Raw genomic sequence first — 25,597 nt, forward strand, 5'->3', positions numbered from 1 at the left:
GTCATACTCATTTCCTCTAAACACAAAGTCAACAGCCCATCTATTCTCTGTGTCACCAATGGTTAAAGACCACGTTTAAATAAAGAGGCAGGAACTCCGAATGTGAAGAATCTTTAATTCTTGAATTAAGAACATGATAAAACTCCATTATTACTGAGGACATCTGAATAAAAGAACATGAGATATGCCAGTCTATGATCAGCCCCTGATGTCATCTTGTGCATTGCAATGAGCGATTAAACAGTAACTTAGGATGCAACAAAATAGTGCCTGTTGTAGTACAGAGAATAAGGATTGTTTACAGAATGGCAGGATAAATGTGTATTAAAAGTATAGTGAATAATAAACTTAATTCTGAATTGATATGAATACAGATCATTTAGATACATGTCGTAAATGTGAGTCTCTTGTAATACCTTTCTGTATAGTTCACAATATGTAAATGAGCTCAGCATCACTAGTAAGTATACCAGTAATAATTCCTGCATCTCAGCGTGTCTTAACTGTTTAAAAAAAAACATTTCTAGAGCCTGTGATGCTGAAATTTGGGCCCCAACACTAATAAAAGTCTCAGTAATTAATTAAATACATTGTTGTCCTGCAGAGTGAGTGTGCTGAATCAAGTATTTATGTAAATTATAAACAGATTTTGCTTTATACTGACATTTAAAACACCAACAGCCCTCTGCTATATTGATCAGGCTTAAACAATCTTGGCATCAAAAAGCTTTTGTTAATACCTGATCGTTTTTACTTTTGGTCAAAAATATAAGATTCTCATCTATTTAGAGAAATTAGAGTCATTTTCAGTGACGAATGTATTGCTTTTAAAAAAAAAAAAAAGCCTAACCTTGGCAGTAAGTGTAGCTTTCTGTGGTCCACTAATGACAAGTACTACATCGAGAGGAAGTAGAGCCTTAAAAGAATGTAGGTGCCACTGATTAGTCTGTAGTGGACAGTGTAAGTGATTCCGCTTTTATTGAGATCTCTGACCCAGGGAAGCTCCAAGGCATCTTGTTTTCTCTCAGTGCTTGTGATCGTCTCTGTGGCCTGAGACAGGTCTGAGAGGCCGGACAGTTTTTCGAATTCCAGCTGCGTTTTGTCTGCAAGAAATAAGTTAGGAGATATGGTGAGCAAGATGTCAATATTTCATGTGAGTATGAAAAAATGAACAGCATAGTTACAATCTCTTACTAGTTTGATCAGCTGATACAAATTGAGCCTTTGTAATGTAAAGGAATAGTTTGAAGATTTAGAATAGATTTAAGATATTCTTGTGCATAAAAAATGAAGGCAGTTAGCTTAGCATAAAGACTGGAAGCACAGGGACACAGCTAGCCTGGCTCTCTCCAAAAAGTGTAAAACCACCACTGAAGCTCAGAAATTAAGTTATTTGTTTACCGCACACACAAGCAGATGTGGTTTATGTGCTAGAACTACTGCTTGGCAGACAGGCAGGAGCAGTGACATTCAAGAATTAGCTACAGCAGGTAACTCAGTAAGTTCAGAGAGAGCCACCACTGCCAGTCATTATGCTATGGTAACAATGTCCTGCCCACAGGCATGGGCGGCCTGAATTGTGAATAATGTTGGGGGAAAGTCAATAGTGTTGAACTATTCCTTTGAAATAAAAGTACTCACTTCAAATTTTCGTTTTGCAGGTCATCTGCTTTGAGGGCAGATTTTGAAATGCCCATGCCATGAGGAATCCTGTCTGGGTATCTCACAGCGATCTTCATGCCGTTCAGCTCAAAGCCCTGAGGAAGAGAAAAGAAAACATTCATTTACAGGGGCTCTGAGGAAAGCTGATAACCTGTCCTGCCCAAGTCCTATTCCTTATTTATATATACACAAAGGGAGGGAGCAATAATTTGTCTTTGATAACGACTGAGCTCTTTTAAATTAGTTTACAGTAAACAGATAGCAGGGCTCATTAGGACTGGTGTAGGTATTCGTAGCTGAATTAAAAAATGAAACTTGGCGATGTTGCCAGTCTTGAAGAACAACACGACTGACTTTAAGCAGAAAAATTTAATTTTTAGTCACATTGTAAACGTAATTTAGGCTCACAGTTCAGCACATACTTACATGAAAGTGCCGGATTGCTTCATCACAGTACTCTGGTTTAGTAAAGTTAACAAAGGCACATCGCTTGGTAACCAGAACTTTAACACTATAGACAACCCCAGCCCTGCAAGAGAAGATAATGAAGTTGCATAGTAAGTACTCACACTATCTACAAAGGCTGACTGTAAATACTTGGTTAAATTATAGAAATAAATAATAAAAACAATAACATGAAAAATAATTTGTCTTACTTGTTAAACAGGTTGGTTATCTCAGACTCAGTTACTGGGTAAATCAAGTTTCCCACCCAAACTGGAAACAGCTCCCTGTTGAAATAAAATGAAAGTGACAGATGATGTGCAACACAACCCACACAGAAATCCTGATTGTTAATTTGTGAGAAACCACTTTGTAGATAAAAACACAATCATTCATAACACACAGTTTGAAGTGCATAAAAGCATTGAAAGATTTTCTGCACTCTTGGAATATATGGTCTAATTAGAGGTAAAGCAATACCAATAACCATAAGTATACTGTCTGCATAGTAATAAAGCTTGTCCAATATTGGAATTGATCAAGAATCATCAAATTAACCTTCGGTTATACTGGCTCGCACTCCATAATGCTTAGTAATTTATACATCATTGACAAATTGATGTGTATGGTGAAGTATTATTTCTGAAGTATACTACGCCCTGCCCTTGTTCCATTAAATTTTAAGGAAATAACTGTCACTTGCTCTGATTTAAGAGTTGACAGAGAAACAAACTCTCTCCAGAGACGAGGGAGTTTGAACTGTGATGAGTTGAGCTCAACAGCTATGACAATGAAATGCAGCCAAACACAGCCTGAGAGATAACTATGGATACTTTCAAGGCTTTGACACAGACAGTGGTGCAAATATTTGCTACTACAGAAACATGATTAACAAAAGTTTGAAACATGAGATTTTAGCATTCCACCATAGTATCACAGTCATTTGTAAAAAATGTGTTGGGCCTTTGTTTAAAGTCAGTTTTAAATAAAACACTTTGACATTTCAAACACTGTAGTCTGACTGTGTTTATACTCACGGTGGTGGCTGACTTTTTTCATTGCTGCTCTTTGCTGCCTGATAAGGAACATGCTTTGGTTGACTCCGGACATTTGACATATTCTGAACTTGGCCTAACGGGTTGTTCTTAAGTGATGTTTTTGGTGCATCCTGAGACTGAGGAGGCTGAGCAGGTGCGGGGTTTGTGTTGGCTGAAAGGACTGGAGAAACTCCAGTGACATTCACTACTTGAGCTGGTGGGAGAGTGGCTCCTACACACAAGACAAGTGTTTAAAATTGTTAGTGTACATACACACAGAGTTACATATATGTGCAATGTGCAATCTGAGGGGACACTAAAACATGAATATGTAAGAAATGTATTCCAAATAGGTGAGCTAAACCAATACAAGGTGATTTCCATTTCCTTTGATGCATGACAACATTCAACATCCCTGTCTGATGTTACATTCAGTAACATCAGACAGGGAGACTCACCTGGTCGATTGTTTAATTTGGACAGCACCTCTAGTGCTTTTTCAACTGTCCCGTGAATAATTAAAGCATTTGAGCTCTGCTCCCGAGTGAAACCACACTCCTGAAACAAAACACAGGTTAAAAACACCTTCAGTGAATGATGACCTTACAGCTTCTCCGTCAACGCACTTCACTGTCTCTGTCAAAGTTTGTGCAATAATCACAAGTCTTAACTATACAATATTTCAATTGAAGTAACTATTGAATTGATAGACAATGCTGTGTTTTTGTGTAAATACAAAAAAATATGTTGTTACATGGAATACAGCAATAAATTTGACAACATATTCCTTCTCATCTCCCCCACTGGTGACCACACATTTACACACCATTAGATGTGTTATCTGCACCCGCATTAGTTCCTGGGCAGCCTCAGCATATGAACCTTCCAGTTTGAGAACCTCCCTGAAGGCCTGGGCAGCATCCTCATACCTCTGGAGGCAGACAAAGTTTTAAAAAATAAATAAATAAATAAATAAATAAAAATAAACACCTCTGGTTAGGGACTAAATCAAAGTTCAGACTCATTCACTGTCATTCTACTGGATTAATCAGCCCAGTTATTAATGTTTACAGCAACAGCAAGTCAAAACAGGCCTGAGTAAATAATGCGAGACTGTGCAGCTCAGTGACATTTTGAATTAATTTAGTAGTGTTGTACAAAGGCCAAAGTGATCCCAAAGTCATTCCAACCTGAAATAATGTGTAAGCAAAACAGTGTAAACAAAGAAGACTTCAACTTAAAAGTAACTGAGTCACAGCTACCAACACTGGTGAAAGGAGGGTTATATTAGGGAGTTTAAAAATACACAAAATTAACACATTAATGCATACAATGATTGTAGGGTCACAGTTCAGTATTGTAGTATCAAGTTAACACTGTTGAACCACAGAAATTAACTGCATATGTGATCAGTATGTTACAAAAGATAGAAATACATTTCCCTGTCTTCAGTAAGTAGGTGATGCAGATTTCATGGAACCATTTACCTTTAGACCAGCCAGAGCTCTGCCCTTCCTAAATAGGCCTTTAACCCAGCCTGGACACATATTAAGACACAACTCTGCATCAGTCAGTGCTTTCTCATATTCTTGCATCTTTTCAAAGCAGAAGGATCGATTGCCAAACAACCTGCAACAAAAATAACAGTTTAAACATTGCATAAAAAACAGTGGTGTAAATCTACCGTGATTGAGGTAAAGGACATGTTCTTACTTAAACTCTTTAGGGTTGTACTTAATTGCATCTGTGAAGTATTTCACAGCCATATTAAAGTCTCCAGAACTTGCAAACCTATTTCCAATAACTGTTGGGGAAAAAATAAAAAAAAATAAAAAACTTTTGTCAAAATTAAAATCTCATTGACTGATTGACATAATGACTACATATTGATCATGATCAACACAAATGGATGGGATAAAACTTACGTGCAAGCTCAGTACTTATTTTTATATTATCTTCAATAGAGGGGATGGTAGGGGTAGCAGAATCCTGTTCAGACATTAGGAGAGAAATTAAGTGAACAACCTTAACCCATGTACCCAAGACATAAACCAAGTGACTATTACTGTATTATGGTCAAACTGTAGTCACTGGAACGGTTATTAATTGTACACTTTTTAGTCTGGGGAAAAAAAGTAATCTGATTTGAACTCACCTTCTTTTCAACCTCTGCATCTTCATTATGTTTATCAGGGACAGTCTTTTTATGCTCCTTAACCGGGACCTTTTTGTCCTTCCTCTCAGACCTGGGCTTCTGCTCCAATTTACGTTTGGCTATGAGAGCAGCTTTAGTCACAAAAGTACTTGTCATATCCAGTTCCTGAAGAAAAAAAGAAAAAAAAAGAGGAACATTACAAAACTATATATTGTTCAGAAATTTGTGACAAATCTCTTTCTGCTTAATCACAGTGTATGAATTGCATTGCTAGGAGTACTTGGTACCTCAGAGTCACAGGAGTCGTTCTTGGTGTCGCTATCTTCATCACTGGATTCATCGTTACTGCTGTCTGTATCTTTAGCTGAAGCCAACGGTTTAACACTGGAATTTGTATCGTCTTTGGATTTGTCATCAACTGGTTTACTTTCCTCAGCTTTAGATTGCTCTGTGTCATTTTTTTCCTGAAAAACAAAAACAAACCTGTTAACATTTGACAGGGCAGTTCCCTTTTAAAAATGTTTTGCACAAACACCCATTACCTCCTTGTTTTTTAAGGGGTTCTGTTCTTCCTTCTCCAACTTCTCACGACGTTTTTCCTTCTGCTTCTGTTAGGCAAGAATACACAAAAGCTTAATTTCCACAATCTGACATTCACTCATTACTACCAAACTCTATAGGAGATAGAATTTACCTGTTTCTTAAGCCGCTTCTTTTCAGCCTTTTCTTTGCTTTTTTTCGTTTCTTGTAATAATCTGGCCCTTCTTTCAGTAGCCTACAAGCGTTGTAAAACAAACATTGCTACGATTTCAATTCTACATAATCAGTTTACAGTTTAATAAAGTCATCAAAGTTGGAAAGACAAATAAAACTAAAGTGAACTTACACTCTCTTTTGTCTGAACTTTTACATTGGGCCGGTGAGGAAGCTCAGCTGAAGTGTAGTAATGCAGTGGAGACTGATAAATGGAGCTGGATGACCTTGCATGGTTCCCACTAAATCCTCTATCACTACTCATGCCAGAGAGCCTTGAGTATCCATGGAAACTGTTGTAACCATGTACCCAGTTGTCACTTTCATAATCATCCTCAACTGCATCATCTAGCTCGTTGTCATATTCCATATCTAATAAGAAAAAGAAGACTTTATACCCAACAGATTTCATAAACTGAGTTCCAGAACAAATGTGTAAACCTTTACAATTTTACAAACAAGACAATAAAAAACAGATTCAAGAATGTGCACCACATGTGTAATGCAAAATCTTTAATGTGAATCTTACCAAGAAGCCCAATTCTTACTATCCTTTCAAGACGAGGACGTCTGTCAATCATACCCACAAACCTTTGCTACACAGGAAAGAGAGAGATCTGGATGTCAGTTCCACGCAGTTCCTGACAACTGTCAGATTAGCTCAGCACTTTCAGCCTTGAAACTTATTCTTATTGTATTTGGGTCCCATTATACTCTGAACAAAAAAACAAAAAAACTGTGTTTGCTCCCAAGGATATCCATATGCCAATACTGACTGTGACCCTGAGTTGAGGTGAACTTAGTGCCACTGAAGCGCTGCATCTTTAAGTTTCACTTTCCTTTATCCAGAGCAGGCTCTAACTCGATGGATCAGCATCAAGCTACTTTCTTTGTAAAGGCAAAAAAGACAGCATCTAATTTATGAAACTGTGCGTTACAAAATGTATACCTTATTAAGAGCTTTGTGGTCCTCTGTAGTGTCAGATAATGTAGTTTTGTTAAAAAGGTACATGCATGCCAAGGCCACACTGCAGACTGTTGAGAGTGCTGTAAAAGGCAGCTATGTGCCGTTTACACAGGAAATACCGCAAACTAATGTAAACAAGACAGGGAATGGGGCTTTGCAAATATTTTATGCTGCATCTCTTATGTCTTCTAGTACGTATCTGTGTTAAACGCAGAGAAACAATTAATGATTTACAGCTCGGCTAAGTGCTACTACCTACAGTAACAATTGCTATTTGACAAATATCCTGTTAGAAACATATGTTAATTTCGCAATTTAGAGTAAATCTGATGTGATCATGATTAAATTGGGCTTTAACATATCGCTGCTGCCAAGCCAAAATATTTGGTGACATCTTGTGATGTTTTTACGACGCCAATGTGCTGCTTTGGCTGATTGCTTTACATGAGACGCAGCTGCGCACGTCGAGCGCCTCTGTCAGCAGGATATACACAGGAAGTGATTACGTGCAGTGTTTGAAGTGTCTCCAAACGCATATTATTCAGAGACTTATCAAAGTTAAGCCTGGCCAACTCACCACCAGCAATTAAGAACACACATTCACGGCGGCCGCTGCTACACTGAGGCCATACTCCTATCCTGACGAAAGAATTATAGTATCTACAGCCACATTATCGCCCCCTACAAACCAAAATGTGGGTACTTCCTTTATGATTTGGCTTTTAGGTAAACAATCATCAAAGAGGACAATTTAAATGGCGTACTTACGAGCATATGGATATCCGTAAACTCTGAAAAAAAGGAGAGAAACAAATAATGTAAAATACTAGCGTTACAGCGTTGAATAAAATCAACCCTGTATATCAGTGATTAATCTATATTTGGCGACAACTCCAACTAGTCCGAGCGAGCTAGCTTGTTAGCTAAACTGCCCACCAAGTTCTTATTAGAGGTAAATAAGCACTTTCTTACCCGTCTCGTCCCTAAACATCTCCATGTTTAGTAAAACATGCCCCCGTCAGTTTCATATACTCTTCAAATCCAGTTAACTACCCACCAAGTTGCATTGCGTTAACACTAATGCTAGCAACTAACTTCTGCTACATGTTGCTTACGCGCTCACAACTAGCATCGCTCCAACGGATGGAACTTGGCTTTTATTGGACGCATGCGCAGTGAGGTGCCGCTCCACGCCAAAAGCGCCGTTGCTGCCCCCTGCTGGAGAGTTGGTCGCACAGCTGTTTTAATGGCTGTTTACCGCCTAAAAAAATTACTTTTGCTTTCATGTTGTCATCAGTACCGTAAACTTATTTACTGCCCTAATTTCTATTGTTTATTTACAGTTTGCATTTGGGAGTGATGGGTTTTATTTTAACCCTTGACGAAATAGGGCTACAGTGTGTCTGTGTTTGATGTTCCTCATTATAGAGCCATGGTTTGGAACTAAAATCATTCATACAAATATATTCATATTAATAATATTTTTAAATTAACTATAAATAATAAATAAAACCACAATTTTTACTCTTTTATAGTGCATATTGTATCACAATATTACATATATAGTTTGTATTATAAATCATGCACATATCTAATATATATTCAATATTGCACATTGTATGGTGTATTGTATTTATTGTTTATACTTATACCTATGTGTCTATAATTTCATTTTTTATTTTATAAAGTCTTTGTTACAATTGTAACAGATTTTGCACGAGACTTATTTGTATAATTAGGCTAATTTATATTGTAATGTGTACAGCTTTTAAATGTTATTTAATTTCAGATTTCTTTCATGTAAATAGCTTGCTAGTGGATTTCTCTTTATCTGTCTCTTGTGATGCATGTGAACATTTTAAATCTCTTCTATAGCATCCTTCATCCTGTATACATAGGATGAAAAACCCCTTTCTCCCTTGATTGCTTTATCATTCCGGATTAACCTGAAAATGACAATATTAATGTATTAACACAGATAATGTAAGATCACATAAAAACTTTAATGCATCACTTAATTAATCATTAGCATACACACATTCACACATCACTTTCTGAATTATTTCAGGTAGACAACAACCTGCAGTGTTAAACAACCACAAGTAAAGCTTTTAACGGAAGTAGGAAAAATATCAGTATTTTCCCCATGAGGAAAACAGTTCAATGTAGAACAGTTTTAGTGGAAATATTTCATTTATGTGCCCTATGTCATGTTGGTTTATCTTTCGAGAGTCATATTTTTTGCACAACAAAAATCACTGCACAGTAAAATTACATCTTTCATATTCTTCACTGAAACAGCAAAATGAAAAACGTGCAGGACAGTATACAGTATAAGGAATGCCACATCCAATTAATCAAACTTATTTCAATAGTCAGCACATTTTCTGTCAGTAAAAACTAAATAAACAATTTGATACTTATATTCAAGTACCATTAATTAGGTCATGGTTGCTCACATGGACTGTTCATGTGCCTGTGGATTCCAAAAATTAATTTCATGATTTAATGCAGACTCAAAACCTTTCCAAGTTTTGCAAATGCTTTGCTAAAATAGTCTCTGTATTCATATATTTTGGAATTCATTTATCTTTAAAACCAACAATGCTATACTTGTACTATGACTTACAATGTTTCAGTAACACATGTTTAATAACTTGTTGATTTAAAACTGTAATCTGTTTGATATCATGGCCTCACCTCATATGAGACATTGCCTTACATGATTATGAGTATGTGTCACATGGTTTCTTTCACGAATGAGTAAAAGTGTAGCTGCAGTTCTAACACCCTTTGAACTCAAAGCGAAGCAGCCATCTTTGGTCAAGTCATGAGGAATAACCTGGCCTTATCTCTTCGCCTTAGAGTTTAAAGGTCAACCCTGAGTCACAATCATTCAAAGGCTTATCAGTTACCACATTGGAAAGTGAGTGGCAACAACAAAAAAACCATCAACATAGCCAGGATTTTGGCCAAAAGTCTTTGAGAATAAAAGTAGGAACCTGCCATCAGTCTTTCCAGGGGGAATTGTTATTCTAAAGTCCTTCCATAGCGTACAGAAAATGCAATGAGTCTGTGATAAGCGGAGCTGAGGAGGATGATGGCCCCTACCACCATACCACAGATGAGGCTAAAGGCCCAACGAGGCCCCAGGATGGTATAAACCTGGGAGACAAAGACAGGGCCCAATGTCCGCGCACCACTGCCAGAGGCAGTCAACCACCCCATGTACACACCCTGCAGAAGCAACAGTAAACATCCACATTATGGGTTCTCAAAAGATGATCACATTTCAAAATAAAACAACATTTTTGGAAATGTTCTATTTGTTAAAATAACACTTCCATTATCCTGCAGTCTTCTTACCTGAGGTTTTGGTCCAAGGATTTTGGAATACAGTGTGTAGGACATCACGTTGCAGGCTGGGTATCCCACCCCAATCAAGATGTCAGATGAGATGTACTGGGCTAGGTGTATTGCGGGTGTATACTGGCACCAGGTCTGGTCATATGGGCAGCCTGTCGGCTCCGAAGAGCTGTTGGAAGCTATTGTGGCTTTAGATATCTGACTGACCAATGAGTTGTTTTTGAGGTCTGTATTTTGAAAAGAAAAACAAAACAAAACAAGTAAGTGCATTTGAATTCTCAAACATATTCATAACTCTGAAAAGTATTCTTGCTACTGCACAGCATTCTGTTTAAACTTCACAGGCAAAGCTGTATTATTAAAAAAAAAGGTCAAAAAGCCAAACTGGCATTCAATTTGTAGTAATTTATCACTGCAACAAAGGAAAGTGAAACAGTTTGTGCAACAATCCATACCTGCCCACTGGATTTTGGGGTAATGATTTCCCCATGGAAGCAGGATAAAGAAGCCACAGAATATAATGGCCAAGCCTGCTAGCAACACAGGACGATCCCCAACCCTGGAAGGAAGTAAACATTCCTCGTGTTAAACCAAACTCTAGCAAGTTGAGATGTATTTTTATTCAGCAGATTCGTGAGTGAGGGTACCTTTGAGAAGCCACTTTTACAACCAGAAACACAAGAATGGATTCAAATCCAATGCAGCAGATGATGATGCCATTGTAGAGAACAGCTTCTTTCCTTGTCCAGGCAAACATGTCCATGGACAAAGGGGTGGCAATTCTGAAAGATCATAAACATATACAGTCAGGTCCGGAAACATATGCAGTTGAATATGAAGATGCAGGCATAAGATAGTAAAAACTGCATTCTGATTTGAGTATTTCTGTACTCAATAATGAAATACATACGTCTCAAAGACGGCAAAAATGAACATGACAATGAAGAAGAGGACGTTGGAGGTCACGACCGCTACCTGGTCGATTGTCTCATCAGTTTCTTCACTAATGTCAACTCTATCTACAGGAGAAGAAAGGGGAGAAAGGATTCAACCAAGAAACACTGACCAATGTTCTCCAACAGATACTGCACATATACAGTATCCTGTCTCACAATTCCTGCAGGCGAGGGACTGAGCTGCCTTGTCTTGCTCTCTCCTGAAGATGTCACACACTGTTCATTACACTTATTAGAAATATGATGACCTCTTAGCCTAAAATATATATTTTTTTTTTCCAGTAGATTACATTCCAGGATATGGCTCAGTGCAGCACATTTACTTGAATAGTATGCTACTACTTGTTCTTATAAAAGTAATAAAAATTTGGTTAAAAGAAAAAAGAGATGGTTATTTCAAATTATGAAATTTATACAGACCTCTTTCTTCTTCTATACTGACATTTGTGTGATTACCTTTTTTAATAATCCTGCCTAAGAAGAGAGTAGGGCAACACATACCTTCTGATGCGTAGTTGATGGCTTGAATGTGTCTTCCGTGGTCATCAACACGGTGCTCTCTGTTAGTGAGAATCAAGACAGGCCTTATTAATATCATTGATGAAATTAAAAGATTATTTGTGACCGCTGAGAAGCATGGTACATGAACCAGGAGTGTAGCTTTATTAAATAAATCAATTTTGAAAGACATAGTGAAGTGGTCTGAATCCGGTGTACTTAAGCTCCAAAGACTAATTAAGTACAACACATTGTGTATTTCTGCGGGGGAAAGCCTCACCTCAGCACCAAGAGTACCAGCAGGATGTTGATTAGGCCAAACACTGCAGCCAGTAAAGCAGGAGCAGTGTACATGTTGAGCTGCAGGTCTATGATATTCACTGTGAAACCATGCTCGCCGATGAATGACAGGCTTGCCTGAAGAGCTGACATGTACAAATACAAAAGTTAAAAATTAAAACTGCAACTTCTTCCTTGTTGTTTTTTCACAACAAAAATGACACCCACAGCACTGCCAGTATACCGGGCAGGTTTACATAACCTGAACAAAATAAAGCCATCTTTACCTGGTCCCAGGATGAAACCTAGGGCCTGACAGGCGCTCATGTTCGCCATGGCACTGGTTCTCTCCTTCAGTGATGTAGCTCCGGCAACATAGGACCTCACCACAGCAACATTGCCTGCCATGAAAAGATCAAATCTAACTTTAGGAAATGTGTGACACTGACCACATCATCATATGGTAGAGCAAAGACACGTGCACAGTTTAAGAGCAAATAAGAATCTCACACATCACCTGCTCCAAAGCCCACAAAGGCTCTGGACATGAGCATGTGGAACTTGTTATTGGTTTTGGGCAGGTATGCATAGGCGTAATAGATATTGGCTGACAGGTTGATGAAGATGGAGCACACCAATGGCTCCCTGCGTGGTCGGTAATTAGACCACAGGCCAAAAATGGGTGAAGCCACCATCTGACCGAGACTGTAGGCTGCCACCACCCATCCCAGGAAGCTGGCATTGGCGCTATCATCAATCTGTATGAAACAAAGATGAAAACAATGTAAAAGCATGGGGATGACATTGCTAAAATTACTGAAGCATCCTCTTATATCTTTGACACATAACCAGGATGTGCCCAAGAAGAAGTGCTTAACTACTCAGTTTTAACTGCAGAAGTACTGCACAGGGGTAAGTACAGAACTTCTCCTAAATCCAAAATTAAGTTTCCAAATGTTCTTCTTTGTAGCTTCTTTCACTTCCTGTTTACCCTGCCAAGATTGCCTTTGAACAGCAAAAACACAGCACCCTAATTTCATCAGCCAACACACTTTAAACCAAGAAAAATACCAAGTCATACATACCTTTTGTAAATAGGGCCAAAGTGATGTGATGACAATGGTGAAACCTGAAAAGACACCTAAAATGAATTCCATGCTAACAAAAATCCCTAACACTGAGTTATGAATCATATCATACCTTTCAGGGTGAAGAAATGTCATACCTGCTGTGTGTGTTTTGTGTGTATTTTGTTAAGCTGGTTCGGTTGAAAAATGTTTTTCTGTATGCATCTCTGAGCTGACAAATATGATTGTTAGAATTGACAAACTCAGCAAAAATATAGAATATGTTTTGGTGATTCAGAGTTGGCCACAGGAGGATTACGTGATCTGCTCTGTCTTTCTACAGGGATATCAGATGTATGTTCAATGACTGAAGAGCAGAACAGGCACTGATTTAGTGTGTGACGGGGCAGGCAGTTAAAGGACAGTCTCCTTAATCATTATTCAACACCTCAGCATAGAGGAGGCCCTTTTCCCATACATACACAACTTGTTGTAACCTTAATGAAATGTATCTGCAACTGGCCTTCAACATTATACAAGTGTAAGTGTTAAAATCTCTGTAACTTGAAGGCATCCTCACCTACACTGCTGAGAAACATGGTGAAGTACATGACTCGGATGGACCTCCACCGACTCTTGTAATCTTCATCCTGGGAGTCATCACTGCACTCAGGCAAGGGGACAAGACAGCACAGGTGGTTCGAAGTTATTGACATAGGCTTGATAAACGGGACAGGCTGAAATACTAGCAAACCAATCTCACTCAGATGACTTACATAATGCATGAATCACATGTGCTAGTAATACCAGTTCTCCGGCTACCTGTTTGGTAAACAACGCACTTGCAGAGTTCCCTGTTTAATGTTTACTCATCTAAAGTTAAACTGGCCGATTTTCTCCAGCGGCTGTTGAACTCTGCACTCACCTGCTTGTATCATCCCTTAGCAATGGAGTGGTCTCATCGGAGTCGACAAGTTGTGACATTTTGGTTTAAGTATCAACCCGACAAAACTATGACGCTGCTGCGGACTCTGGAGACGTGAAGCCGTGTCGCTAAGTCGCCATTTAGCAGAGGACAGTCAGTGAACTAGACGAGCTACAACTCTTCCGAAAAGCTCTACAGAGCTAGCTAAAGTATCGGCTAACGTTAGCAACTCAAAACAACATTTCACATCATTGTAAAAACGTTTGCCTAACTAACTCCATGGCGTTCAGTGGAGCACTTTCCAACCGACGTCCTTAAACTTCAGTACACCACCTAAAAGCTTACTAAATTGGACTATGATACCAGAGATAGCTAGTCTTGGGCATGATCAAGTCCGCTAATTAAAATCACAACTTCCGGTTAGAAATTTCAAAATAAGCCCAAATCATAATTGTATCAAAGTAAAATTGTTATTCGATTGGGAAATGGACCATTCAAGGCATAGCCAACTATTTTTGATACACTTGGTTATAGGTATGCCGACCAGTCCAGGAATTGATTGCTCGATTTTTGAAACCGTGCCCGACTATATGCTTTTATTTCGAAGCCAACATCTTATAACATCCGGTCACACTCTGGTGTTTGCCTTTTACCTTGAAACAGCAGACTCACGTGAGAATTCCCAAACCATGTAAACACTCCCGTCCCGTGTTTGCACATGTGTGTTTGAACAGGACCTGGTATACTCTATCAAAGCACCATGCTCGATGTAGCTTAACTAACAGAAGAATATAAATACACGTGTTAGGAATACAGCATTATAAGGCATGCAGTGGTCTATAGTTCAGGTGTATTAGGTAATAGAGGAATGAACTATTGCTGTTTGGACAATTACACCAGGACAGGTGTGTCTTCCTCCTTCCATCAACAGAAGAATGAAAGGGAAAATAAACCTTAGGAAAGGACGAAGAGGTTTTTTTTCTGGACTGGGCCTTCAGTTGCTTTAAGCATGTTCCAAATGTTTTTAATACAACAGGTAAGCCTTCTAAACATGCCTATATTAGTAGTTAACTAATACCACTGAACTGTGCTGCCCCTAGTAAGGCTCCATGGAGTCTATAATGACTAGTTTTACTCACAACTACTTACTTTATGTGATCATTCTCAAACCTATTTTACTTTTCAGTTTTAACCTTCATTCTTACAATTTTACCTTTGAGCCTTTCTTTGTGGTCACTATTTGATTAATACTTTTTTGTACCATTTCTATACATTTTAAATAAATTTGGTGTAATAAATTGGTATTTTATTAAGATGCACACTCAGCGAAAGATGCACTGAAAAAAAACACAATTGCTAGCAAGGTATCATAAATTATGAATATGCTGTGCTAATATACTAGACAGTTATGGGCAGTGGGGAGGTAGTTGAAGATCTTCACTTCAGCATATGCGGCTACATACTGGATTAGAAACTGGTTTGATGACATTCACTTGTTGCACTCATGTAGCCATATCTTCTGTTTGAATTACAGAAAATGAAACTAATACAACCACATCCTCAAGCTGACACAAACCACAAAAAATGCATTTTACTGGGCTTTTGACTTGTAAAGTGCAAGTGTCTGATGATTTATTAAATCACCTGAGGGCGAGAGTGAAGCGTGTTCTAACAGTTGGAGGTTGGCTGGTCTGGTTGAATCAGGAGGGAGGGGTCGATGGTGCCAGAGAAGTATCTACATTATCTTGAGGTGTTGTCAGATCTAAACTCATTTTTTATGAGTGTATTTAGGTTTTCCTTAACCTGTATTATTGTATAGAGTGGTATCCATATTTTTTATCCTGTTTGTTGATGTCTGTTCAATGATTGATGTTAAAATTTAAAGTCATTTATAATGTGTGCACTTTTTGTGACAGTTTTTTGAATCAACTCAATGAGATCCTGTATTTATTTGTCTATGTTTCACTCTGTCCAGTGTAAAACTCACTTTACAATCGAGTTTAAGAAAACACAGCAAAATGTCATACACTTTAATAAGTACAGATAGTATTTACAGTATGTACACCATAACACAATACTAACTTTGTAATCACTACTGTATACTTTTCATACATTAGGAAGTATTTACATTGTGAATATGACCATATGTTGATTCTGAAATAAAATTTGTTTAAAAATTCTGATACGCAATAAGTTCAAGTAGGCGTGCCTTGATACAACTAGTCTGACTATGATCATGGTACAAGAGGTATGCAAGAACCAATTCACAGGTGCATCATGGTCCAAGACTTTGAAGAATACTTTTTTTTAATACACTTGTCAGTTGGGTGCCATGGGGTGGGGGCACAATGCCAAGTCAATATCAAACACAAACTATACAAGTTCATACACGTTTCAGTCCTGAAGACAAGTAGTTTTTCTGTGGGGATTTTTAACCATCACAACTTCGGTTTTTTCCTCCAAAGCTTTACACATTCATGTTTGGTCATCAGCCTTCTGTGGAAGCAAATGCTAGACTAAGGACCATTTGTTGTAGCATGTCCTGGTGGTCTTGAGGCCTAAAGCACATACCGCATCACTCCAGACGCCCTTTGTTGCATGTCACCTTCTCCCTTCTGCATCTCCTAACACTCTCCACTCCACTGTCAGCTATCTAGTAAAGTAAAAATGACATAAAAAAGACCTTTAAAAAAAAAAAGAAAAGAAAAAAAAAAAAAAGCATTTGCTGTTTCTGAACTCATATTCACACTTACAAGTACATCTTGTCCAACCACTGAAAAATACATCTCGGATACAGACGCTGGGCATCCCCGACACTGGGTACGAATGATTCTCAACTGGAGCAAACCCATCTGTTTCTTAGCTTAGTCACTTTTATTACACTACTCCCTTATGACCAGAGTGATGAGACCGGGAAAGCACCTAACTTTAGGTGCTGTGTCCACAAAAGAAAAGAGAAGGAGAAGCGGCTCTCCACCATGGCCAAGAGTTGTCCTCTTCATTGTGATTGCTGGTGGTTTATACATTATGGTATGTGTCCTTTGCCACCTCTTTGTTTTGCTCTAGCAGACTGCGGCGGCGCTTTCCCTCCTGCCCTGCTTCTTCAGCAGCTGGATACGGTTGTGGACGTAAAACTTGATTGCCCTCCAGTCTCGCTGGTTGCTCACCAGCATAGGGCAGAGTTCGAGACAGCGCTCGCAGTCTGCCTTCGCAGGGACGCGCAGCTCCATGAGGTTCCTCTTCAGGTGAGTCTCCACTGCTACACGCTCCGCCTCTGACCAGGGGCGCTTCAGCACTCCACGTTTGCCTATGAGATAAAGAGGGCGTTACAAAGTGTAAGTGAATGACATTGGACATCATCAAATAAATTATGATGCTCGGGAAGTTAGACTGTTATTGGCTGTTGTTTACCTGATTTAGGTGGAATACATCGCCTCTTATGTACATTGGCTATTGATGGACTAACTGGAGAAGGAATGGGTGCTCTCTTCTTGCGTGGTGGTCGGCCTGGTCCTTTCTTCTTCACCATCACCTCAGCCTTCTCCTTGACTTCCTCCTTCTCTTCTTCTGCCTCAGAATCTTCTGAGAAGGAGTCCGCCGAGTTTCCAGACATCACTGTAGGACAGAGATAACACAAAAATCTAATGACTAACATACAGCTTAACATTTTTTTGAGCAAAAGGATCAACTGCAGAACTGTTACTTTTAAAAATGTTTCTCAATGAAAAATCTGGCTGACAAGAATCTGGCTATAAAATATGTTAAAACCAACTGACCCCCTGGCAGACTCACAATAGACTCATACTTTGCTCAGCTCTAAAATTAAATATAATAATACCGCTATTAAATTGTGTCCTAAATTTGAACTATTTGTAATATTCCATATCCCAATCATAAGTGTGCTTTGTAGTGTTGTAGCTTTTTGAGCTTTAAAAATGACACTTTAAGGGAGGGAATGAATAAATACATGAATAAATGAATTAATATTTACAAATCTAAAAAAAAAAAAAAAAATTTCTACGTACATGTTATCTAGCAATGCAAATAATGTTGGTTTTATTTGGACATGTTTTGAAATATCCACAAATGTCATTTTCCGTTGCTAGAAAAAAAAAAAACATCTGCATTGAATTTTTGAAAAATAGAAAAATAACACCTGATTAACTTAATAACAGTGTTTTTTTCCAGAAATTAGAACTGTGGATTGTTGACCCAAATGCTATTCACCGCTAACAGTTGACCCCTTAAATTATTCAAGTGGCTGACATTCCTTTCAGAGTCCAATACATATTAATAGTTCCACTTTAAAAATACCAATATGCTGACACTTAACATTACTCAAAACAGATGTCTGGAGTTCAAACTTACCAAAGGTTCTCATGAAATACCTTCTGATGGGCCCAGGGGTCCATTTTTTAGTGAAAACAGAAAATATCTAATGTAATTCCTTACCGTCTAACTCAAGGCAGATGTGCTGCAGGCTCATCCCTCTGAAAAGTACACCTTCCCTCTCTCCATAAAGAACAACACGACCCACACGACCCATGAGTGCCGGATCACGTATGATACTAGAGCAGTTCTGGGTCACATGGTACTCTCGCTCCAGGAAGTCCTCCAAGCGTTTGGTAGCTCCACCCTGACCCTCACCCTCCTCTAATAGTAGCAGTTGTGTAAGGATGGCTACCTGACGCCGCACTCGCGTTGCTGTCAGTGCTCCGGGGTTCTTGGCCCCGCTCGCTCGTGCAAGGTTTCTCAGGAGGTCTGTGCCCCGGAGAGGGGTGGCAGGAGAGTGGTAGGGCCGGGAGAAGACATAGGGGCTCTCTGGGTCCACACCCACGTTGGGGCTGGTTTGAAGAAGCAGGTCCAGACAGGACTCACAGTGTGGCGGGAGAATAAGCGGCTGGATGCGGCCGCGCTTGCCTAAAACACCAGCCCGTGGGAGATGACAGAGGACCTGGCGCTCAAAGGGGGACAAGAGCGCTTCCATGCCAGAGGGGGAGCTCATGTTGGAGCTGCTCTGTGGGGTGACACGGTTGCGGTAGTCCTGAACAGTGAGCTTGGCCACCTCACATTCACGGTGGCGGTTGTAGAGGATGAGCAGTGAGAGGCTAGAATGGCAGAGCAGGCGCCAGGCCTCCGCAGAGTGAGGCGAGCGCGTTAAAGAAAGGAAAGAGGAGTGCTGCTGGCGGCGGAGGTAGAGGACCAGACAGGAGAGGGAAGAGAGCAGTGGTGACATGTGATGTCTGTGTGTGCTGGAAACAGAGAGAGAAACAGCAGCTGAAATCATGATGCACTACCCAACAACGTTACCAATATGTTAATAATATGTACAGTAAGAAAGCCACACCTTACAATCTCTCCATTTTTCTCCTCTGGTGCATCTTCTTCCCCTTCTCCACTAAGCTCCAGCTCTTCTTCTGGATCTATGTCTGGCTCCGGAGTGGGAGGTGGAACCAGCTCCTCTTGGCCTCTCAAGCTCTCCACCTCCACTTTCTGCTGCTCCTCCTGCTTTTCCTTCTTCATCCTCCGACCCCTTCTGGGAGTAGGCGGCGGAGGCGGTGATGGACTCTTTACCCTGGCCACCATCGGGGTTGCAGGGCGTTTTGCGGCAGGCAGTGGTAAGCTTGGCCCTTTCTTGGCGGCTGCAGGTTGAGCCGAGGAAGGAGGTGAAAGCGAGAGTGAGAAGGAGACGGCGCCTGTGCTCGAGCGAGTCGCCGGTGATTCCCTCTCCCTGGAGAAGAGAGAGGGTGGTGCAGGGTTTGAAGCGGAAGGCTGAGGGACAGCAAAGGAATGACTGTGAGTAGCGGCGGTGGAGGATGATGAGGGTTGAGGGTGTGAGGCGCTGCCATTTGAGGAGTTGTGCGTGTGGAGGTGTGCCAGCTCCATGGCTGTTCTGACCTCGGGTTGGTTGGCATGGTGTTTCTCCAGGTGCCGTGCCAGAGAGCGATAGTGGCGGCCACAGTACGGGCAGTGCTGCCGCCGGCTCACCGTGGCACCGCTGGAGCTGCCAATGTTTATGTTAATGTTATTGTTGATGTTGGTGGTCGGGGGTGCCAGAGAGCTGACTGGGGGCTGGGACTGGGATCTGACCGGGGGTGCGACAGGTGCTGGGCGGGAAAAGGAAGAGCACGGGCGCCCAGGTCCTCTGGAGGCGGTGGGCGCACTCTTCTTCTTTGAATTGACAGCAGCTGGCATCTTGCGCTTCTTGCGGCGGCGCAGCATACGGCCCCGTATTTCTTCAATTTCCTCTTCTTCATCATCGTCATCGTCATCATCATCTTCCTCCTCTTCGTCCTCCTCACGATCAGAGTCGCTGGGTTCAGAGTGGGTGAGTGGGGAGGATGAGGGTGATAACGACCAGGAGGGGGTAAGGTAATCAGACACAGACAGGGACAGTGGGTGCGGGCCAGCCTCATCCTCCTGGTGAGAGACAGATTTCAAATTCAAACAAACCCCATTAGCTCAACATGTAGCTACATTAACAGGATCTACATTTTTAATACACTTGGGGTTAAATGTTAAAAGTGATTTTCATTTTTCTGTTGTTGTCCAGAAATCATGTGAAAAAAAAACTAATAATGTGTCAATCTATTTTGCAATACTTTCTGAGTTTCCTACTCAGTCCCAAGCCCAAATCAAAACTGGTCACAAATATAAAATTTTAGGAGCAAGCAGTATTTTTGTGGGGACTTTTTTCACTTGTGCATTTGTGTTTATTTACAGCATCAGAACTGTGTATGAGGGATCACCTCAAAATAAACTACAGCCTGTGGCTTCACAGCCAACACTTGTTAGAATGATCAATTCATTGTTGGGTGTTGACTTTTCATTGAATTTGTTGACATAAAAAAAAAAAAAAACAGACTATAACCAGACTTGTCCTTGTCCACTTTATTCAAGTTATTATCAACTTAGTTGCTCACCATTGCATTCTCGCCCCAGTCTGTCAGGCTGTAGTCCACTGTGATCTCCTCCCCTTTGGCAATGTCTCGGATTGCTATGACGACCAACCGCACCTGGGTCCCACAGTGGACCTCTCGAATCCGGCAGTTTGGAGGCGGATGGAAGAGCACAGGCCCCCGAACACCACTCGCCCCTTCCTCTCCCAACTCTGGCACACTGAAAGACATAAACTGACATTAGCGATATGGACCCCCTACCTAAAAAGCAGAGCAACGCATAGTTAAAGTTTTTTCTTTCTTTCTTTCTTTTTTTTATTTTTTTTATTTTATTTTTTTTTAAATGGCGAGGGTCCTCCTTACCAGAGCTGAGTGGGATCAGGCAGGTAGTAGGGACTGCCAGGTGGAGGGAGGCGGTCTTCTGCACCCTCTGGGTACTGGCCATCACCTGGGACAGAGGAGACTGTTCAACACATCGTAACAGCTTCATCAACAACCACAGGCCTTAAGTTTGAAAGGTACAAGGTGCCTCTCCTTACTACAATACACTGATAACAACATAGCACGCTTGTTTTCCATAAGCACCAGAGTGGATAAAAACACCGACAGCATGTGGCAAAAAGTGTGTGTGTGTGTGTGTGTGTTTGTTTCTATATATACCAGGGCTGTAGCTGTGTTCTGACATGCTCTCCTCCTCCTCATCTTCTGTTACATACGCTCGGTCACACACCTTCACAGGTGTCCCCTTCCTTTTTCTCCCACACACACGGCTGTAAAAACAAGACCAGGGCTTCATTTAGCATAATGATACATTCAACAAAGCAGTGCCTGAGACTTTCTTCCTGGAAGTATCCGGGTGGAGGCCAGCCCAAACGAGCGGCGCATTTGTGATACCTGTGGCGAAAGCAATGCTTCAATCTTATCAGAGCCGCTCTACCAGGTGGATGACTCATCCACTGTAACAATAAGGCTATGAGCAGTGGTGATGACAGGGTGTTTGTAATTTAAATGCCTCTAAATTGACATGTCATCAAAACAAAGCCATTAGGAAATTTGTATTTTTGCACAAATGAGGTTGTTAGCTTTGATCGAGTATGTAGGGAGAGCTCTCAATGCTACATGTTTAATGTTTAAAATCAGACGATACATTTAAGGGAAAGCCGCGCATTCACACTGTTCATTGTGTCCCACTTGAGGGCTGCAATTAAGAATTATTTCCAATATCTATTAATCTTCAGATCATTTTCTAGATAAACCACCCGATAGTAAATTATGCCCATCACATTCTCCTTATGCTAAAAAAAAAGAAAATCATTTTAAAATGGTTTTTCCAAGCAACAATTCATAACCCAACAATTTAGAGACTTTCTAATGAGATGATTTCCTGCTTTCCTTTTTCAAATATCATTGCAAAGTAAAAATTCACTTGTATTTTGGTCAGACAAAAAGTTGTGATGGCCATTTTCAACAATTTTTGAAGTGTCACAGACTAAATGATTATCTGAAAACATAATCATTAGATTAATCAGTGATGACAATAATCTGAAATTGCAGCCCTAATTGAATAATTAGGTTCAGGTTACTGTCACTAACTCTAAGGTTGGAATATTTGGCACTTGTGGTTGAAAATTACACAAAGATTTAATCAATTATCTAAATAGTTCCTGACTATTTTTCTGTTGATCGACTATTTGTTTCAGCTGTAGCCCACTTAAAATAAAATTTACTGGCTGTATAGTGACTGTAGTCCAACCGCCATCCTTGACTTTACTTGAATGTACAGAAGAATTTATTTTAGCACATTACTGCTGGATTGCTGGAAGCTTACCTTGACAAAACCAGGTGTGCATCAGTCCCAAACAACATGATAATCACAGAATCGCAGAACACTGTTCCTGTTTCCTATCATTGTGATTTTTGATCAATATATTGCTAATGGCCCCACCCCTTTTTACAATCACGTCATACTGTATAAATGCATTTACACAAGGCTGGTTGCCTGAACAAAGCGTGCTTAATTCACCGAGCCCGGTGACAGCCCGCTGTTTTCAGGTGCTTTTTGGTCGTGGTCAGCAACTTTGTTTACTCAAAGCCAAACAAGCCACGAGTCATGATCTGCAGCAGCTGAACAGCCAGGGAGCGTGAATCTACCGACATTGTCGCACAACATGTTCAGGGATCTGCAGTCTCAGATATCAGACACACGGCAGGGGTTATCCGCCGGGGAACAGATGACCGATCGGTGGGGTTACACTGATGGTTTATGCTGGGTGCATGCTAACATTGATGCTAAACCACGGCTAGCCTGTTAGCTTCTAGCTGCTAACCTCAGACTTCTGTGCCGTCAAAACATCAAAAAAAAAATGAAAGGCTGGTGATTAAATGTGAAGCGAGGCGGGCAGGGGAAGCCGCGACATGATAGCACACGGGAGCTGCAGCGGGGGGGGAGGGAAAAAAAATCACTTCCCCGACTCCGTTTTTCTGCAACATTACTGTGAAATCATGCAGGCGAATAAAGGCTCCTAACGTTAACTACAACGGCTCTGGCTCCTGCGTTTCGCTCGCAGGTCTCCGGTGAACAACAGCCCTGCGCGGCGGCAAACCCCGAGGCTCGCCGCGGCTCACTCACCTCCGTGGCGGCGGCGGTTTGCTCCCATCCCCGTCGCTGTCGAGGGTCGGTGGCTCCCGGTAGTCAAAAGGCGACCGTACAGTCTCCGCCATTAGGACTCCCTTCGCTACCTCTGGCGCTCCGGTAGATTGCACAACGCGCATGTGCACAACATCCTTTGGGGTTCTAATGGTAAAATGGGGTGCACCCACCTCTGAGGAAACTAAAGACCTATTGTAACAGCAAGCCTCAGAATAAATAAACGCACAGTTATGCAGCTGTTCAGGAGAATGTGACATTTCATGCGATCACATGGAAGTGCAAGTAAATCAGTCCCTCAAGTACTTGAGGACAGTGCTGCACAGTTTAGATGCACTTGTAATTTATTCAAGTGTTTCTGTGTCATGCAGTTTAGTGCTTCTGCTCGACTACATTTCAGAGGCAAATATGTTTTACTCAACTGCATTTACGTGATCGTTTTAGCTACAGGTTACTTTTCAATTCCAGATATTAACATTGAGATTTTGCAAGATTCTACATTAAAAACACGCAATGAGCTCATAAAATACAATATACCGTATTATACTATACCTAAAATTAAATTAGTGGTTTCCAACCATTCAAGTAAAAGAGTGTCTAGCTCAGGCTCATTGTCAAGTTTTTAGCAGTTCCTCTAACAAGGGACTTCCCCTCTAAATTTCTCAGGTTTAATTTAAATAACTGTAATTATATCAAATTAAAAGTTCATGATAACATCAAAGATTAGATAAAAGTCTCAGAGACCCCATCTCTAAAACCAGTAGTATAGAAGTATAATAGAAGTGCTGGACTCATTCAACCAAGACTGCAATATATCCAAAACTTTTATTTACATGCATTTGTTCCAAATCATAGAAAACAGCTGAGGGAAACATCCACAGGGTGATGTTACTGATAACAGCACTGTGCAGCCATTTGGCCCTTTCCATCTCCCATCATGGAAGAAGTACCTTTGCTGTTGGATGTCGATCTTTAAAATGCCCTTGGACATTTGCCCTTTAGTTCATCATTATTTTTTTTTTGCACACTTGTGCAGGAGCATTTCACTCACCTCAACCTGAAGAGCAGACACACAAGTTGTTTCAAAAGCACCACAACAAAGTCTCAAAGCGTGAGTGTGTAGCACCCCCAGCTTCTTTAGTGAGGTTTGCTGCTGAACCATAAGCAATACACTCATAGTCTAACACTGATCTAATCAGACCTACATCCCTCTGCTCTCCATATAAGATACTTTCTGTATAAATTCTTTGCATTACCTTCCCTATATGTGACATCAGTATTGGGCTTATTGCTTGTTGGACTTGATGGTTCCCTGGTTTCCTGATAGGATTAATCACTGCCTCTTTCCAACCACTTGGCAACTTCTCTACTTCCAATCCCTTATTAGATAAATCTAGCAGCTTCATAGATGCTAAAACACCTAAATGCTGTAACATTGCATAGCAGATGTCATCCTTCCCGGGAGGTGTCAGTCAGATATTGTCCTCATCATTTCTTCCAAAGTACATGCACTCTTAATATCATCCCCTCTCTCAAGAACTCCAGGCTGAATTGATCTTTAATTACCCTTCCTTCTCAGTTAAGTCATTCACTTGACCTGTCAGTGGACATAATGCTATGGCTGATTGGTGTCTAAATCTGTGTGCCAAGCTGTATATGCACTTCGTAGGCACAAGTGTGAAGTCTTCATCTCCTTCTTTCTGTGACTGGTATTGACAGTGCGTTTTATGCAGGACTCCCTCTTCAATCAAAGAAAGAAGTGACTTTAACTGACCACTAACATCAATATGTGGGATAACATTCATTTCTTTGTCTGAGAATGACATTTTGGCAAACAAAACAAGCCGAAATAGCATATAAAATATTTACTTATTTGATGTAAAGCAAGGCTTTACGGTAATTTATGTATTTTCACAAGTCTGGTTTGTGGCAAAGGGAAGGG

General features: G+C 40.5%; 3 protein-coding genes across 4 annotated transcripts; all 3 read right to left on the minus strand.

Moving 5' to 3' along the window:
- Positions 1 to 95: 95 nt before the first annotated feature.
- LOC139606789 (stress-induced-phosphoprotein 1-like) lies at positions 96 to 8,154 on the minus strand. 2 transcript variants are annotated; one of them, XM_071459139.1, is made up of 18 exons: positions 7,991 to 8,154; positions 7,787 to 7,809; positions 6,581 to 6,647; positions 6,185 to 6,423; positions 5,993 to 6,073; positions 5,841 to 5,906; positions 5,586 to 5,762; positions 5,299 to 5,463; positions 5,069 to 5,132; positions 4,857 to 4,947; positions 4,631 to 4,772; positions 3,970 to 4,074; positions 3,602 to 3,701; positions 3,144 to 3,375; positions 2,319 to 2,393; positions 2,089 to 2,191; positions 1,642 to 1,757; positions 96 to 1,103 (listed from the first exon to the last, which is right to left on the minus strand). In XM_071459139.1, exons 1-18 carry the CDS (start codon positions 8,013 to 8,015, stop codon positions 1,025 to 1,027), a joined length of 1,950 nt encoding a protein of 649 aa, XP_071315240.1. In that variant the 5' UTR covers positions 8,016 to 8,154; the 3' UTR covers positions 96 to 1,024. The 2 variants fall into 2 exon arrangements, with proteins under 2 accessions (XP_071315240.1, XP_071315241.1); XM_071459140.1 differs by lacking the exons at positions 5,993 to 6,073; positions 6,185 to 6,423; positions 6,581 to 6,647.
- Positions 8,155 to 9,002: 848 nt separating this feature from the next.
- mfsd8 (major facilitator superfamily domain containing 8) lies at positions 9,003 to 14,531 on the minus strand. The gene is made up of 12 exons (XM_071459144.1): positions 14,110 to 14,531; positions 13,765 to 13,847; positions 13,203 to 13,246; positions 12,635 to 12,875; positions 12,405 to 12,518; positions 12,119 to 12,263; positions 11,842 to 11,900; positions 11,295 to 11,403; positions 11,032 to 11,166; positions 10,840 to 10,943; positions 10,385 to 10,611; positions 9,003 to 10,255 (listed from the first exon to the last, which is right to left on the minus strand). Exons 1-12 carry the CDS (start codon positions 14,166 to 14,168, stop codon positions 10,049 to 10,051), a joined length of 1,527 nt encoding a protein of 508 aa, XP_071315245.1. The 5' UTR covers positions 14,169 to 14,531; the 3' UTR covers positions 9,003 to 10,048.
- A 1,594-nt stretch (positions 14,532 to 16,125) lies between these two features.
- LOC139606788 (uncharacterized) lies at positions 16,126 to 23,832 on the minus strand. Its single transcript, XM_071459138.1, has 8 exons — positions 23,638 to 23,832; positions 21,669 to 21,778; positions 21,372 to 21,456; positions 21,033 to 21,228; positions 19,457 to 20,529; positions 18,562 to 19,361; positions 17,521 to 17,724; positions 16,126 to 17,416 (listed from the first exon to the last, which is right to left on the minus strand). Exons 1-8 carry the CDS (start codon positions 23,778 to 23,780, stop codon positions 17,172 to 17,174), a joined length of 2,856 nt encoding a protein of 951 aa, XP_071315239.1. The 5' UTR covers positions 23,781 to 23,832; the 3' UTR covers positions 16,126 to 17,171.
- Between the last annotated feature and the right edge of the window lie 1,765 nt (positions 23,833 to 25,597).

The sequence above is a fragment of the Trachinotus anak genome, unplaced genomic scaffold (assembly GCF_046630095.1).
Source record: "Trachinotus anak isolate AG129_WGS33_773 ecotype Australia unplaced genomic scaffold, CSIRO_AGI_Tana_v1 ptg000023l, whole genome shotgun sequence".
NCBI classification, from domain to species: domain Eukaryota; kingdom Metazoa; phylum Chordata; class Actinopteri; order Carangiformes; family Carangidae; genus Trachinotus; species Trachinotus anak.